General features: G+C 49.7%; 1 protein-coding gene across 1 annotated transcript; it reads right to left on the bottom strand.

Annotated features, from left to right (window-relative positions):
• Positions 1 to 2,259: 2,259 nt before the first annotated feature.
• LOC123036777 (receptor-transporting protein 2-like) lies at positions 2,260 to 9,690 on the bottom strand. Its single transcript, XM_044456212.1, has 3 exons — positions 9,581 to 9,690; positions 6,561 to 7,079; positions 2,260 to 2,461 (listed from the first exon to the last, which is right to left on the bottom strand). Exons 1-3 carry the CDS (start codon positions 9,688 to 9,690, stop codon positions 2,260 to 2,262), a joined length of 831 nt encoding a protein of 276 aa, XP_044312147.1.
• Between the last annotated feature and the right edge of the window lie 4,699 nt (positions 9,691 to 14,389).

Genomic DNA, 14,389 nt, shown 5'->3' on the forward strand with positions numbered 1-14,389 from the left:
GCTGTAGTCCCACTTGGCCACGAAGCCCACTGGGACTCTGAGCCAGTCACTCTCGCTTAGGCTAACCTACCTCACAGGGTTGTTGTAAGGATGAAGATGGGGCTCCTTAAGCCCAGGGCTCCTTTAGCAGAGGTGGCTGCACACACCAATTGCTGAGGAGCTTGGGCAGGAGGAGGTCTTGCCCCCATCCAGCAGGAGGGATCCTGGGGGCAGCTGGTTTGCCCGCATCCGGCTGGAGGGATCAGATCAGATTCGGCAGGGCCTTTCCTGTGCTCCTCCTCTCAAAGGGGAAAAAGCCAAGATATAAAAGCAATATCAACCGTTGCTAGGCATGGTGACTATAGATTATCTAGTATCAAGAGCAGTGCACCTATATATGGGCCTTCTGGGGAAACAGCCACAGGTCCATCCCGGTCAATAATTCCTCTGGAATTCCTCTCCTCTTTCGCGAAATGCTTCGTGTTCTCCAGCTGCAGCGCTCCCAAGTTCTCCGACTGCTTCTCCCAGGTTCCTCCCACACACACTCCCATTAAAGAGGAAAAGATGGAACTGTCTTCTGACTGGACTCAAGCCCCGGGGTTACGGGTTGTGCAAAAGTTCCAGGAGGCAGGGAGAGAGGGGAGCCAGATGACGGCACCAGAGTTCCTGACACTCCACGCATAGCAGCGCAAGCGTTCCCATCTCGGCTGTCAGATACGGACTCATGGAATACAGAGTTGGAAGGGGCCCAGAAGGCCATTGGTCCAGCCTCCCGCTCTTGCAGGTCACCAGTTTACACATCCCACTCAGAGGGCTCTCCTTCGGTCAGGCCAGGGAGAACATGCTGCAGATTAAAAATCCGGTGGCCAGCAGTTTCTTCGCTTGCCTGGGTGTGTTCCTTCAGCAATTCCCTCCTTCTAGGTTCCACGCTAACAGAAGTCAAGCTTCCACTCCATTGTAAGTCTCCGCGCATTGCTAGGCTTCATCTCTTCGATCGTCTTCTTAAATATCTCCCCCCACACTCCCGCCACCCAAATCCACACCCAGTGGATTCCATGTTTCCTTCAGGACCGGTCATGCTCAATACAATACTGATCTTTTTATTTTTTAAAAACTCCTGTCATCTGGATGTCATGGAAAGTTGGATCCAGCATGTCCAGTTCCCAAACACCACCTTTCAGGAAATTAGAGAGGGTTGATTTATTTTACACACAAGCCAAGTGGAAGTTTCTGCAAAAGATCAGTGGCTGAGAGGTTGTCCTGAGCAACTGGCCAGATGGAGATTTTGAGGTGCCCAGGTCAACGCTGCACTTTGTCCAAAGGGTCACTTCAGCAGTGGCCTGTCCAGCGAACTTCATTCCTGAGTCAGGACATGAACCTGGCTCCACAAGTTCCAGCTCAACACTCTAACCACTAGACCACACTGTCTCTCCTATGCTCCCACACACACTGCACACGTGCTACGTATAAAGTGAATCTCTGCATCATTGGATGTCTCTGCTGAGGCCAGCTACACCCCAGGAATGATTCATAAGCACGAGCCGTTGGAAAAAGATGTGCGCTGAAAGTTTGCCATCAATCAGGAGGGCCGTTCCAGCAGCCCTTCTGGCTCCTATCTAAGCCCCTCGATTAAAAGGGAAGACAAGCTTCCCAGAAAACACGTCTCACATCAGGCTGCACGGGATGGCGCTGAAAAATGTCACTGTTCACAAACTGCTCCTCTTTGGCTGGCCCGCCATGGGAATAATTCAGTGCTGTTAGTTCTAGTTTGGGAGTCTGAAATACTGTCCAAATAACATCGCAGACAACCCTGGGAGTAAATGGGGTGAGACCTCCTGCCAGATGCCATGCCTCCAGAACTTGGGAAAGATTTTGCAGAGGAGCAGTCTCTTTCATAGAAAGGGAACTGGAGGTCCATGACTGCTATAAGCCAAGAAGCAGAGGTGCGCTTTAGAAAGCATTTGCTGAACTGGAGTAGATTTACTCTCCTCCATTTGCCCTCTCTGGGATGGTAAACTACAATATCTAATGAATATGAAAAGAATGACAATGGGGATTCTGCTGATGATGCCTTCATTGCAACATGCCCCCAAGTGCTTCTCCTACATGGAATTTGGCCCACTGGCCAAACAAAGGTTCGGCAACCTGCCTTCCCAGCTTGCAGGTCTGTGATCCTGCCTGCGTATTTTTCGTATTTTTCGTCAGATGCATGTAGGGAATTCCAGGGTTATTCACATGCATATGTGCGGGTGGGGGATTGTAAGCCAACAGGGTTATGACTTAGGACATTGACTGCAAAGTGGCCTTTGCAGAACCAAGAAGCTTCAAAAGGAGATCAGAGCAGGAGATCTCTGGCTCAGAAGTCAGCAGAAGAACCAGTCCCCATGCGCAGAGGTTTGGAACAGGAGAAGGATCCTTTGGAATCACCCTCCATGTTCCTGTTGCAGTGACCAGCTGCAACTTTCCCTTTAATGACTCCTGTCTGCAATGCAGTAGTCACTGTCCAAACTTTTTATTTCCTTCTGATCCCATTTTTCTCTGGGAATAACCAAGACGTAGAATTGGCAGAAGGGGACTTGGAACAGGAGAGCTTCTTGGATTCAGGTGAGGTGAGCACAGCTCTTGGCCTCATGACACGCATCAGCAGAGTAGGGAGGCCCAATTAAGGAACTGGCCTGCGGAGAGGAGGTGTGCTTGCTTTCGGAAGGCCCTCGTGAAGGGATGGGGCAGGGCAGGTGTGCTCATAAGGAGAGTTCCTGGAGGAGAATACTAGACTGAATTCAACAAACATGCTCAGAGATCCATTCTGGGAGTTTTGCGCCTTTTGGGCAATAAAGGATGCTTTGCATGGAAAAGGACTGTGCAAAGGTGGAATGCGTGAAGGAGGAAGCACAGCTCTTGACACATGTGGATGTGGACACCTGCAATACACTGCTCTTCGTATGAAGCAAGAGGGCAGAATCTACTCAAGCCTTCCATGGAACATAACGGGATTCTGAAAAAGCCTTCCTTGAGCAGCTTTCTCTGCACAGCTCAACCTTTCTGCCCTTTCTAAGCACATTCCAACCATCAAAATCACTCCAGGACACCTCATTTTTCTAACCCTAGCCCTATCCTGGTGCATCCTCCTAACCCTAATACAGGGGAAAGGTTCCATTGAAAATAACGCAATTTTGAAAAAGCCCGCCTTGAGTAGCTTTTTCTGCGCAGCTCAACATTTCTGCCCATTCTAAGCACATTCCAACCGTCAGATTCACTCCAGGACACCTTGTTTTTCTAACCCTAACCCTACCCTGGTGCACACCCCTATTCCTAATATGGGACTAAAGTTCCATGGAAAAGAGGGCGATTTTGAAAAAGCCTTCCCTGAGTAGCTTTTTCTGCACTGCTCATCATTTCTGCCCATTCTGAACACATTCCAACCGTCAGATTCATGCCAGGACACCTCGTTTTCCTAACCCTAACCCTACCCTGGTGCACACCCCTAACCCTAATATGGGGCTAAAATTCCATTGAAAAGTGGGCGATTCTGGAAAAGCCTTCCTTGAGTAGCTTTTTCTGCACAGCTCATCATTTCTGCCCATTCTGAACACATTCCAACCATCAAAATCGTGCCAGGACACCTCGTTTTTCTAACCCTAACCCTACCCTGGTGCACACCCCTAACCCTAATATAGGGGTGGATTTCCATTGAAAAGGGGGTGATTTTGAAAAAGCCTGCAAGGGATTTCTGTTCTGGAGGAGCTGCTGGAGGCTAAATTCCGGTGGTGGGAAGACCTGAATGGGGAGCGGTGGGTGGCAACAGGCGGGAAGGCCTGGTTTTTTTGGCCCCCATCTCTGAAACAACTTCCCATGGCAGCCTTGTTAACTTTTTAGCATCAGGTTAGCCCTGCAGCTTATACCACGGACTTTACTGAGCTACCCACGGGTGTTAGCAGATTGCCAATCCTGGGTGGTTTAACAGGGTCACTCTTTGTTGCTTGATTTAGCTGTTTTCATTTTGTTTACTCTTTGCTCATTTTTATGATATTTTTATTGTATGTTCTTGCTTTGTTTTTACAGATTGCTGTAAACTACCCAGACAGCGTCAGCTATAGCGTGATATAGAAATGAGATGAAAATGTAAAAATATTGAACACATTGAGCTATCTTAGCAAAAAACCCCAGTCAGCTTCCAAAAGGCACTTCAATTTTTTTAGAATGGCAGGGGTGTCTGCCCATAAGCCTGGAAACCTAAAGGACTGGGTGAGATGGGAGTCATGTCATGAGCAAAGCCAGCTGGAGCCGGGGGTCAGACTAGATGGCCTGAAAGACCCCTTCTGACCCGCTCTGTTTCTGTGTTTCTATCTAGGGAGCCACAGAGGGCCAGCTTAGAGCTGAGGTTCTGCACCCTCTGTATAAAAACTTCTGAGAGCCCAATCCTAGACACACTCCCCCTGGAGTAAGTCCCACTGAACTTAGTGGAGTTTACGTCAAAGTAGACACACAGAGGAAATGGCCGACAGTCTAGATCTGCATGCCAAAAGCACAAATCCCATGACTGACAATGTGTTTGTGGAATAAGGTTTTTTTATATATATAATTACCATGAAATATTTGAGAAGCATCCTCCACAAGCACGCTGGTCTCTTGCCATTTCTTTGTTTATGTATCTTTTATTTATTAAAAACATGTCTATCCTGCTTTTCAATGTCTAAACATCTCCGTGAGTAAATATTTATTTTATTTATTCATTTGAAGTATTGTTATGCCGCTTCTCAGCCAAAAAGACTTCCAGGTCAGTTTACTTGTAATTCATTAACAGGACAGGCCCTTAAAAAGACATGAAACATAAGAAGCACATGAAGAGGGGAGAAAAATGCCTTTCAGCCAGGCCGGTAAATGGCTTGCGCCTTCCCTCTGCCTCCATGCAGATGGGCAAGGGGGCACCTTTCGAAGATGGTGTTGCTAAGTGCCCCTACGTCCTCCCCCACTTAGGGTGTCCCTGGGACTGAACACCCCCACCCCCCAAATAAACTCCAGGCTGCAGCCTCCTTTATGGGCTCACCCATCTCCTACTTGGCTTTCCCCTTCCTCTGCACTCAACTTACCCTGCCAGGATGGTCTTCTGCGAGGAGTTTTGCCTTCTCCTGATACTTTAATAAAATGTTAACACATGCATAGTGCAAGCAGAGCAAAGCAAAAGCAGAGCACATTACAAATAATACCCGCTGCCTCCAGTTGCTTCGACGGTTTAAGGCTGCCTTGGATGGTGCCTGCCTCTCGAGTCCGGCATCGATCAGCGAACTGACAGCAGCTCTCCAAAGTCCAGGAGCGATTCTTCCCCAGCCTTTCCAGTTCCTTTTGGAACTGAGATCCCAGCCTTTGAACGGCACCTGCTCTGCACTGTTACAGCCTCTTCCATTTCGACCCAGCCTGTGTGAACGAGCCGGGATTCGGTCCTACTACAAATGCCATCACCCAGGAGAGGACAAGCGAGCTACCTCAGCCCTGCCCCAAGCCCCAGAGGGGCGGCAGTTGGCGAACAAGCTGATATTTCATGAGCCGTCGCTTTTCACCGCTCACAGTCAGTTTAAACATTGCGTTTTATCCCACTCTGTTTTAGGATTCTGGTTTTTGCGAGGCAACTAAAGAGCGTTGACTATTGACTGGCTCAGAAATGATCATGATGATAATGCCAGGTTATTCTGGGAACTCAGCAGGGTCGCAATTTGAGTGCTGGGCGGGTACTGGGGAGATCTGGGTTCTAGTCCTTACTAGAACTCATGGGGTGACTTTGGGCCAGTCACAGACTCTCAGCCTGGCCTACCTCACAGGGTTCTTATGAGGATAGAGAAAGGAGATCATGCGCACTGCACACTGCCTCCGATGCCGTGCAGGGAAAAAGCAGGAGCTGAATCTAATACAGGAATAAATGAAACCCTGCAAGCGAGACAACGCCAGGCACCTGACCTGCAAGGTCAGTTCTCAGTCCCCACCTCATTGTCCCCACGGAGAGGCCGCAAACCACCAAGAAGGGCTCATTCCTGGTCAGGGCCTGACTAATCAAGCCCTTTTTATTTTCCCAGCATTTTAGCATTTAATTGGTTTTATTTGTGTTTTTATCATTAATGGTCGGAAGCCATGTTGTGTCGTGTTGTGTTTTTTGTTTTGTTGTGTTTGCCATCCAGAGACTCTGGTATTGGACGGCATAGAAAAACTTTAAGTAAATAAAAATAATCAGTTGCTGGGGGTTAGGAGATTTCCCTTCAGCTCAGATCACCCGTGCTCCAAATGATGCCTGTGACGGACGGCATGAGAGCAAAAAGGACACGGGCTGAAAAGAGAATCCATCGTGGCAGAACTTTCCACCTCTGGGCCGGGAGCCAATGACTCTTTCTCTTTAGGATTTAGGTATGTGTTTGTTTTGTTTATGGGATGCTTATCAAATGAACTCCTTAGACGCCCTGCAAAACATTTCTCAAAGCTGAAGAATACAATAGAATCACAGCAAGGATTTTGAAAAAAAATCACATAAAGTTTCCAGCTGACATCGTGGTGAAAGAAGAAAAGATTTCTCGGAACGCCAGGTTTTCCTTTACTTCTGAAGGCTGGAGGCTAGAAGGATGAGCACAGCAGCAGCCACAACAAGAAGCCAGACACAGGGGGCTGAAGCATCCCCTGCACGCCTCTTCAGCTCGTGCCGCCAGGCTAAGGGAGAGGACTGCAGAGAGATGCCTTCCCACGGCCCCTGGGAAGCGGGCCTCGACGGCTCAAAGCAGAGCCCGCATGCACAGGCCTCGCAGCCGTTCCGATCGTGCGGGCCCCAGCAGTTCCCGTCCTCGGGCTCGGGCTGCAGCAGGGCGTGGGCTTTTCTGCCCCTTTCATAGCATTTTTCGAGGATCTTCTGCACCAGGTTGTGCAGGCAGCACTCGGCCGTCTTGTCACTGAACTTCGGCTCTTCAAACTTGCCGCTCCTGCAGCGGCGGCATTTCTGTCCGAACACCCGCATCTTCACTTTCCCCCGGGCCGGTCCCAAAGCAGTCCTGAGAAGCTGCATGTGGAAGATGACAGTCACCTTGGCCGACTTCCAGGTGTGCGAACATTTCGAACACTCGAAGCTGATGGGAGAGAAGCAGTCCCTTTGCTCAACGGCAGTTCGGATCGCTGAGAACCCGACCGGTTGAAGGCGGCACTCAAGTCGCCCTGGCCCCAAGCCAGTTACAACAAGGGTGGGGAGCCGTTTCCAGCTTGGGGGCCAGGCTGGTTCGGGACCCAAATGTTGGGGGCCACAAAAAATCCGGAGCCGGCCCCCTGCCCACGGCTCTGTCAGGAAATCCCGATTTAGCATCCTGGAGAATATACACGCCGAGTTCTATTGTACCAGTAAAAATGCACCAGTTTTATTGGTGAGAACACCCAGGGAATTCTCTGCGGAGACAAACCTGACAACGGAGCTGCTCGCTACCTTCAAGCTTCCAGTGCACAGGTGGAGTGAATTACAAGGCAGAGGTGGGATTCCAAATGGGTGAGAAGGTGAGGACAGTGGGGAACAATGCAGAAACACTGAGAAATCATTATAGGCATTGGGAAAACATCATGACCCATCAAAGACTTGGGTAACAGATCACAAATAAAACAGTCAGGAGTTACAGAAATATAGCTGGTTTAGAATGTTGTAGGTTTTGCAGTCAGGGATGCTGAATTCCTTCATGCAGGGAGCTGGGCTAGGGAATTTTACATTTCTGGGGTTTTTCCCAGGCATGCGGAGCTCGGAAAAGTTCTAGTCCCTTTGAGCGGAGAGGAGCAAGGCACTTCTGCCAGATTTTATATTAAAGGACATGCAAAAGCATATTTTTTATCTGAGGAATTAATTGGACGTCCCCAACAATCAAGCTTTTCACATTTTTAAGGCCAAGACCACCAGAAAAAAATTTGCTAATGTTGGGAAAATTTGGATAAATCCTGGCAGAAAAACGTTGCTTATATGTGCTTTTGCGTTATAAAATCAAACCTGCACTCCTTCTCAAAAGTATTGGCGCTCCAAGCCAAGTCACTGTTTAATAGTGCTGTAGCTTTCAGAAAATGGCTCTCGCTCTTCTCGCTGTAAGCCTGAGCAGCTCTGCCATTCAGTGGAATATACATTACATACGTTCACAATGTAGCTAAACAATCCTTGCAGGGATTTACAGTTTACCTGGAAGTATCTGTTTTGCTATGCTTTACTCATGGTCTCAGCCTGCCTGATAATGGCATGTAACACAGGGGCTTATGATTTCAGGAAGATTTCTCGGTAGCCAGAATTTACATGTCTAAGCAGACCTGGAGGTGGGTTCAGTCTCCGGAAGTTGCGGGTGTTCAAGGACAGGCTGGACGTGCACAGGGTGGGCCTGTCATGAGCAGAGCCGGCTGGTGCCGGAGGTCAGACTAGATGGCCCGGGAGACCCCTTCTGACTCGCTCTGTTTCTGTGTTTCTAAGTTACTCAACTGAAGTGTCAATACTTTGCCATTAGAAATAGCGTAATCTTATTGCCACTTGTATGATTGGTTGATCTTCCTTAATTTGTTCTGCATATGATGACCTCAGAATTTCATTAATTGCTCTGTACCTGTGTATGTGACCAGGAGGGTATAAAATGACCTGTAATTGTATTGAAACCGCTCAGTCGAGTTTCCCTCTGCCTGCAAAGTGATGCATCATCGTGACTACGGAGCCGTGGGGAACCTGGGCTAAACAATAGAGCAGCGGATGGTCTAAACACTTGATATTTCCCACGCACCTGAGTTTTAGCTCCTCCTCACAAATTGAAGTTCCAGGATATCACTAGAAGCAGATTTTAAAACAGATTTGAAAAGAGGTTGATCACTTCCAAGTGAATAAAAGTGCAATAACACAGTTGCACAAGTAGCTTTCACTTTCAAAAATGCCACACCTTGGTTTCCTAATGTTATAAAGGCTCTTTGAAAGCAGAACCGAAACTGGAGTGTTATGGCATCATCGAAAGAAGCCAGAAACAGCAGAGAGTGAGAACAAGAAGTGGACAATGCCTTGTGAAGAGCCGTTCTGGAGCTCCAACCAGCAGAAAGTCAGGACAGCCGTGCTTGGAGGCAGGAGAAGCTGTTAATGGCTACATCCTAGGGGCTCCCCACCCGTTGCAGCTTTTCTTTTGAGTTTTATGGGAGATACATACCCCATATACATTCACACAGAATTTACTCAGGGTGTTTTAAAATGCACACTTGCAGCCATTCATAATCATTTTCAAATTCTGTGTAGTGACTACGCAGAATCAGGCACTTCCACCCCTTCCAAGGGCATAAGCCTCTTTCCAGTCCGTATCTGGCAAGATACATCAGGCTCCCTGCAGAAGGCAATTGTGCCAGGGAAAGTCGAGGCACAACAGCAAAGGAAGACCCCGGAAGAGGTGGGTGGCGTCCATCGAGGAAGCCAGAGTCAGGAACTTAGAACCGTCGGGCAAGGCGCTGCTTGTCTTGTCATGTGCAAACAAACCAGGGATGGATTCTCCCACTTCAGAAGTGAAAGACAAGAGTCCAAACCCCAAGGGAATGCGCTGAGGATTCTTTGCGGCCACCCCAACCCTGATCCCCAGCTATGCCTCACCTGCCAAAGAGATGGTTCTGGACGTACTGTCGCCATCCTTTAAGACATGTTTCCATTTCTGGATCTTCCGTCAAATCCCATTCATCTGGTAGTTTCTGGCATTCCATCATGTTCACAAACATTATCTTCCATGTCCACATATTGTCCAGTTCTCTTTCGAATCCGCACAGCAATGAGGGAAACTGAACCTTGGAACAAGGAAGGAAACGATCGCCCCACCTGGATTGTGCCGCTCCCTCCACAAGATTCTGTGTTGCCTTGACTTGACCTGCAGCTGTTCAGCTCCAAGGAAACACTGGACGCAGCACAACTATACCTCACAAAAACGCAAGTGAAGGGATCAGATGCAATCCGTTTCAGAGGTAGGATTTCCTGCATTTCGCAAACACCCTGATCTTGTCTGCCTTCCTGCCAAACCGGTGGCTTTGCTACGGGAGAGAAAAAGCTCCAGTCTGGTTGTCTGAAGCTGTTCTGGGATGATCAATGCATCAGTTGCGGTCTGGTAAGTAATTTCCCAGGTCGCTTGCCCATTCCAGGGCTGCAGAACCTCAGGCCAGGGGTCAAATTCACCCTGCCCACGTTCCCAGTCCCCCCTTCCGGGCTTCCCCAGAGCCATAGATTAAGGATGCAAGAATTATCTTTTGTGTGAGCTTGTTTATTTGCCTGTTTGCTTTGTGTTAGCAGCAACACAAATACAATTAGTAAAAGGTCTATTTATAAATTGCATATGGATAAACACCATTGTGCAAGAATAAGGCCACTGAGCCTGGGTATTACGGTCAGAACTTTTTTGCCCCGTATCGGATGACATCAAGGGCTTTTGGGGCTGCAGCAATCACATCCTCCACCGGGCATTTGGATTTACCAGCATGGCAAACACTGGGTCGCCCTGGCCTGCAGGGTGCCTTGCCCAGATGTGGGCACAGAGAAACATTCCCAGGGCAGGCAAAGAAACCTGCATTTTAGCAGGAATGTAGCCAATTTTACACTAAAGAGCCACTTTACAAACGAGCATTCTTGTCCTTCGGAATTTCCACTTCCCGGAACCCTGCAAAGGAATCCACACATCCGGAAACAAGTTGTAAAACGTGCGTGTTAAGAAAAGTCAAGTTAAAGATGCATTCCTTGAGTAGACCTGCTTGTCAAAGATGCGTCCATTGGACACTGGTGCATGTGCAGAGTGCCATGTGATATGTATTCTTCTTCTTGTTATTCTTGGTGCTTGGGATGAAGAAGACTTAAAAGTGGGGAAACTATCAGTGGCAATTGACTTTTTTTTTTCTATTCCTAGGACTTCCTAGAATTTATCATCACCACCCAATTTGAACTCCAAGCCTGTGGACTGGCTGCACACTCAGAACAACCTGGCAAGACAGACCGACACATCGCTGTGATGGTTTCTATTATTATATTACTCCTTTGTATTTATTCCCTGTCTTTTCCTCTTACAAGGAAGCCAAGGCAGCTTACACAGGCCCCCTGCACTCCACTTTCTCCCAACAACAACCCTGTGAGGAGGCTTGGGCTGAGATTGGGCCCAAGACCCCCAGCGAGCAGGTCAAAGGGGGATGAGGACCCGGATCACAGGTCCCCGGCCAATATTGCTGCCTCCCCACCTCGCCACCTCCTTGGCACCCGCACGGCCTTCAAAGATTTCCGGAGGGGGCATTTTATGTGAGAATTGGTGGGTGCGAGGCGTTGCCCAGACTTTCTCCCATCAGCTGCTCCATTTTCTTCCTCCTTAGCGGGGGTCTATTAGCCAACAGTGGGGAGGGGCAGTGGGGTGCGGGTCCTTGGGAGGATCCGTGAGAAGGGGGCAAATGGATTGCTCCCCCAACCCCGGCTGGCAAGGCCGTCCTGCGGGATGAGCTCGAAACAGGATGCGTGCTGGGAAACGGCCCTTCCCATTCACGTGTTCTTTCTCTGCACCTAAGCTGAATGGATCTACACGGAGCAGGAAATAGAACCTAGATCCTTCCCTAAAGCCAAAACAACATGGAAACAGAGAAACAGAGCAAGCCAGAAGGGTCCTCCTGGGCCATCTAGTCTGACCCCCGGTTCCAGCCGGCTCCGCTCATGACATGCCCACCATGTGCATGTCCAGCCTGTCCTCGAACACCCGCACCGATGGGGCCTCAACGACCTCCCGTGGAAGCCCATTCATAGAAATATAACACAGAAACAGAGTGAGCCAGAAGGACCCTCCCGGGCCATCTAGTCTGACCCCCGGCTCCAGCCGGCTCCGCTCATGACATGCGCGCCATGTGCAACACCCCCACCATGCCACCTTTCTCAGAAGCAAGTGCCGGTGAGGACAGTGGACTTCTGCATCCATACGCACACCAGGTGAGTTTTCCGCTAATAATTCCTGAGACAAGAAAACATACTGCGGAAAAATCACAGCATATTTTGAAAATGCAGTATCACCAGTCTGAAGAAAGGGGAGGATGTTGTTCTTATTATTAATTGCACGGTTATTAATTGCACGACTGTGCTGCCCAGTCGCTGAAGCCTTTATTGGCAGATGCGGCATAAGGGGGCTGGGTCGGGGGGCAGGGGTGCTGTTCTTTACAAGGATAATAAAAATCAGATTATTCATGCCTCAAGAGTTCAGCAAAAGGGCCTGTTCAAGAGCTCCCCAAGGTACAGGCTTAACTGTTAGGGGTCCGGAAATGCGCAGGCTTGCTGGCGTTGGGGGTCGGAGGCACTTCTCTGCCGTGGTCCCACTGCTGCTTGGCTGGCCGATTCCAGAAGGTGGTGCTGGGGATTGTGGCTCCATGCCATGGCAGCTCTGCCATGGAGTACTGCAGGGGTCCATCTTACCCCCCATGCTTGTAAACATCTGTGTGAAACCGCTGGGGGAGGCCATCCGGAGGTTTGGGCTGCGGAGTCATCAATATGCTGATGACACCCAGCTCTACCTGTCCTTTACATCTAGTCCAGGTGAGGCCATGGCCGTTCTTGACCGGTGCCTGGCTGACGTGATGGGCTGGATGAGGGCCAATAAACTGAGGCTTAATCCAGGCAAGAGGCAGGTCCTGTTGGTGGGCAGTTCAGCCTTCCAGGTAAGTGATCTCAGCCCTGTCCTGGACAGGTCGCACTCCCCCGAAAGGACAGGGTCCGCAGCTTGGGATTGCTCCTCGTCCCGGAGCTGTCCCTGGAGTCCCAGTGGCAAGGAGCACTTTCCTTCAGCTCCGGCTGATCCATCAACTGTGCCCCCATCTGGATGGGCAGTGCCTTGCAATGGTGACCCATGCTTTGGTAGCCTCCTGGTTGGATTGCTGTAACACGCTCTGCATGGGGCTGCCCTTGAAGAGGGTCCGGATACTTCAACTGGTCCAGAATAGCACCACCAGGTGGTTAACAGGGACCGGCAGGTATGAACACATAATGCCGGTCCTTTTCCACCTACACTGGCTACCAGTTGGAGTCCGGGCCCAATTCAAGGTGCTGGTGATGACCTACAAAGCCCTAAATGGCTTAGGACCTGGTTACCTGAAGGAGCGTCTCCTTCCATAGGTGCCTGCCACCCTTTAAGATCTTGAAGGAGATTGGCAGGGTAGTTACCCGGAGAAGGGCCTTCTCTACATTGGCACCCCGACCGTGGAATACGCTTCAGAGAGGTTCACCTGGCGCTGTCGCTTTATTATTTTTGGTGCCACCTAAAACTTTTTTATTTTCCCAATATTTTAAGGTTTGACTGTTATTCTAATACGGGTTTTATTGTCAGAATTTGATTAGGATGCTGTGTTTGGCCTTATTTTTTGCCTTACTGTCAATCCTCCCGAGACTACAGTAAGGGACCCTCTACAAAAGTTTTGAATCATAAATGCTGTGCACAGACTTCAGTGCGCACCACAGAGGCCGATCACACTCGTGTGGGCGGACGAGCCCCACTTGGTGGCGCCCAGCCGAGCGTTTCGTCCCAGCCCGCCCACTTCCTGAGGTCTGACAGAGCAAACCACTCGGAGGCAGCTGCAGTGAGAGTGAAGACCACGCTGGTTAGGATGGTCGTGTTTCTCCACCTTCACAGCTGTTCTGGCTTGAGGTCTGGGCACCTGAGTGGGAGCTTGTGGTTCTCAGCAGCAGCAAGGGACCTCCTCAGAGCTGCCTTTTCCCTTGCTCCAGAGGCACCCAAGCCCAGAGAGCATCGTGGAGACAGAAAGGATGGTGAAAAGCAGAGTTTGGGCAGAATTGCGGTCATGGTGGAACCCAAAACCTGAGAGTCCGGGAGCTGCACAACAGAGACCCTTCCCGGTTGAACTCAGGAATAAATTAGCAGCTCTCACACCTGCAGAAGTGGCTCCGTTTTGAAAAGATGGCCAATGTAACCTGAGGAGCACTTCAACAAATCAGGGAACAGCAAAGGACCTGTAGGAAAGGTGGAATGATTGGGAACTGGTGTGGTCCAGAGAATGAGGACACTCATTTTGCTTTAGCGTGGGCATGATGGAAGAAGAAAGACTATGAATAGGTGAGGGCTGACAGGTGGTGGGGATATGTGGAGAAGAGATGTGCAGGTGAGGACCTGCAGGTGAGTCCCTGCAGGTGTGCAGGTGAGTGGGGATCACAGCATCTTCTCCGCCTTCCCTGGGAATAACCCCTGGCTTCTTTCCCAAAGAGAAGTCCCAAAGGGATGGAGCAGCACCCCAAGCTGGGCTGTGGCCATTCAGGTGTGATACCAAACCAGTTTGCCCAAACTGGTTTCTGTGGCTTGGAACAGAAGCCATTCGTGAGTAAGAGTCTGTCAAATCCTTCTGGTGTGAGATGTGAGCTATCCGTGCTCCCCAGGGCACATATCCTCCATGC

Source organism: Varanus komodoensis, unplaced genomic scaffold (genome assembly GCF_004798865.1).
Source record: "Varanus komodoensis strain SLA01 unplaced genomic scaffold, ASM479886v1 scaffold82, whole genome shotgun sequence".
Taxonomy (NCBI): domain Eukaryota; kingdom Metazoa; phylum Chordata; class Lepidosauria; order Squamata; family Varanidae; genus Varanus; species Varanus komodoensis.